Source organism: Amphimedon queenslandica, unplaced genomic scaffold, assembly GCF_000090795.2.
Source record: "Amphimedon queenslandica unplaced genomic scaffold, v1.1 AMPQUscaffold_12968, whole genome shotgun sequence".
In the NCBI taxonomy this organism is placed as follows: domain Eukaryota; kingdom Metazoa; phylum Porifera; class Demospongiae; order Haplosclerida; family Niphatidae; genus Amphimedon; species Amphimedon queenslandica.
Window position 1 is genome coordinate 17319 of NW_003546796.1, and position 2465 is coordinate 19783.

The following is a 2465-nucleotide window of genomic DNA, read 5'->3' on the forward strand; positions in this document are numbered from 1 at the left end:
CTTCGTGATACACTCTTTGCATTCATCACACTGCACCATTTTCCCTTCATCTTGTGGTTGTCGACACAGACAGTATACTTTTATTGTTACAGTTTTTGTTATTCCACTGTCATTTCTCTTTTTTTTATAGCAAGGAAATTTATCAATATGTCCATTTTCCAAGCACTTTATGAGATGAGCTCTAAACTGATTTTGGATGTAATTAATCTTTGAAGGGCTATTCCCAGCAGAAATTGAAGTAGCAAAAGCTAACGCAAAAAGCCCATAGTCACTGCTAGCAATCTGTTGCTGTACACTCCTATAATTAAGAGTAATTGATGAACCTGTAAAGAAAATAAGAATTAAAATTGAAAATTTTCGAGATGTAGGAGTTAAATCCATTATGAAAGTAATGAAACAGCTGCTCACATGTAAAGGTGTGGCACACGTGCTAGCGCGCGCGTGCTAAAAGTGGGCGGACTCTATTTCCTGGAACGGACATTTTTTCTAGTCCGGCGGGACTGCTTTTACCAGAAAAATTGGTCCTCCGGACCATATTTACCAGAAAAAATGGTCCACCGGACCATAATTTCTACCGGACGAATTTTCCCGTGACAGGCTTTCTTAATTATTTTATTCATTTAAAACTATAATACAATGAAATGGTATACAATACTTTATAACATTAGTCTATAGTGTGTTCTGCTTCTTGTTGCTATTTCTATGATGACTGGAGTAGTTGCTTCCTCTCTTCTTCATAACTACCAGAATCCATTGAAAACTGTAACGGCTTATACACAATACCCTACAACATAATAATAATAATAACAACTACAAAGGCACTTATTATCATGCTATAATGTGAGAATGGTTATACTGTTAAAAAAAGTAAATAAAATTAATCTTTGTCAGAAGCTCCATGCTCAGTATGCTGGCTCTATCTCATGACAAGGGCATCAATGACATGATATGCAAATTGAAACTTATCCCCAGTAGCATACAGTATAGCCAAGAGTGGATAAGGAGGAGGGGAGAGTGTCTAACTGCCCTATGCTGCTAGTGATATGTGCGCGTAGAAGTTTCATGGTTATTATTTGTACATTCCCGCATACCTTATTTAGCACAATAAGTGATAACTGCACTGCACTGAAGCCATAGTTGGGCGTGTACTTAAGTTAACTGTAATATAAAAATGGCTGCTGAACTGAGCAGCAAGAGACCATACAGAGACCTTGGAAGCAGAATTTGACCTCACCTTGTTGTACCAGTCACTTTGTACCACTCTGAAGAGATTTGTAGTTTCCAAGCACACAAACCATGTTTGTTATTGACACATGAAAAGCTCTTGATCAATGATCATCCTCCTTTAGTCTGGTCCCTTGGGACCCACATCAAGAGTAAGGATAATAATAGAAGTGAAAGAATATGTGGTACATGTACTTTTGAGACGGGCTGTTAACTGCTGTTGATCTTAAAAATGAAGTATTACAGATCTGAGTTCACTGGAACAGAGGCTTCTGACTCTTGACTCCATGTCCTCTTTCTTGATGCTTTAGGGCACTTAGGTGTAGTGGCATGGCGCTCATCAAGATTAGATGCTCTCAATCTGTTGTAACAGTCATGATCATCTGGATTGTGCTGTAGTTCTGACTCTTCCTCTTGAAAAATCGTGACTACACGTGTGGGTGGGTGCACCATATAGGTTATTAAAAACACACCCATTTACTATCATGGCTGTTGATGTTTAAACAGGTCAAAGAAGGTGCTAAACAAACTGTGAAAGACTTCTACGCGCACATATCACTAGCAGCATAGGGCAGTTAGACACTCTCCCCTCCTCCTTATCCACTCTTGGTATTAATAATGTCAACATTTTCATCAATGGGCGGGTCACTTGTGGGTGTGGCTTTGGGTAATTGACGAGGGACTGTTACAAATTCAAGAACTGCTTGTTGTTTAGGATTACCATGACAACTGTCCTCGCTATTGGTCGGTTGTTTGAAGAGTGCCCGAGGAGGGAGGGTGGAGCGAGTTCTGGTTTTCTTTCTTTTAACAAATTTATCATCAACTCCTTCAAACTGAGGACTAACCTGTTAAAATTATTACATACTAATTAACACAGTAGGTACATTGTGCACAATACATATAGTAGTACTAATACTCACCCAATTAACAGTATTTGAGCCAATAGAAGGTCCATTTTCCTGATGGTTTAAGACTTTAACTTGAATTACTGGCGGAGTAACGACTTTCTTTCCCCTCCTAGTCCCTCTGACGGGTGGAGGCGGGGGAGGAGGGGGACATTCAAAATGTAGTGTAGGCTTCCATGCCATAGGAGCACAGATATGCGTTACCATCGACCAAGATATCACTTGGAAGACATCTTTAACATTATAACCACGCCTACCACAGCTTTTTGCGCATGCGCAGTTGGTCGGTCATTTTAACCCTTTCGCTACATTTTAGAAAAAGATGGCGGGCATGCA

General features: G+C 39.8%; 1 protein-coding gene across 2 annotated transcripts; it reads right to left on the bottom strand.

Moving 5' to 3' along the window:
• Nucleotides 1-599: 599 nt before the first annotated feature.
• Nucleotides 600-2383, bottom strand: LOC109586011 (uncharacterized). Of its 2 annotated transcripts, XR_002186775.1 has the most exons (3): nt 2145-2376; nt 1092-2069; nt 600-784 (listed from the first exon to the last, which is right to left on the bottom strand). XR_002186775.1 is itself a non-coding variant. In XM_020002175.1 (2 exons), exons 1-2 carry the CDS (start codon nt 2334-2336, stop codon nt 1821-1823), a joined length of 441 nt encoding a protein of 146 aa, XP_019857734.1. In that variant the 5' UTR covers nt 2337-2383; the 3' UTR covers nt 1701-1820. The 2 variants fall into 2 exon arrangements, 1 of the variants encoding a protein (XP_019857734.1); XM_020002175.1 differs by lacking the exon at nt 600-784 and having other exon boundaries at nt 1701-2069; nt 2145-2383.
• Between the last annotated feature and the right edge of the window lie 82 nt (nt 2384-2465).

Coding starts and splice junctions, on each gene's coding strand:
- LOC109586011 (XM_020002175.1), bottom strand. CDS start 2,336: ATGGTAACGCATATCTGTGCTCCTATGGCATGGAAGCCTACACTACAT. Junction 2,070..2,144: donor GCTCAAATACTGTTAATTGG/GTGAGTATTAGT, acceptor TAATTTTAACAG/GTTAGTCCTCAGTTTGAAGG.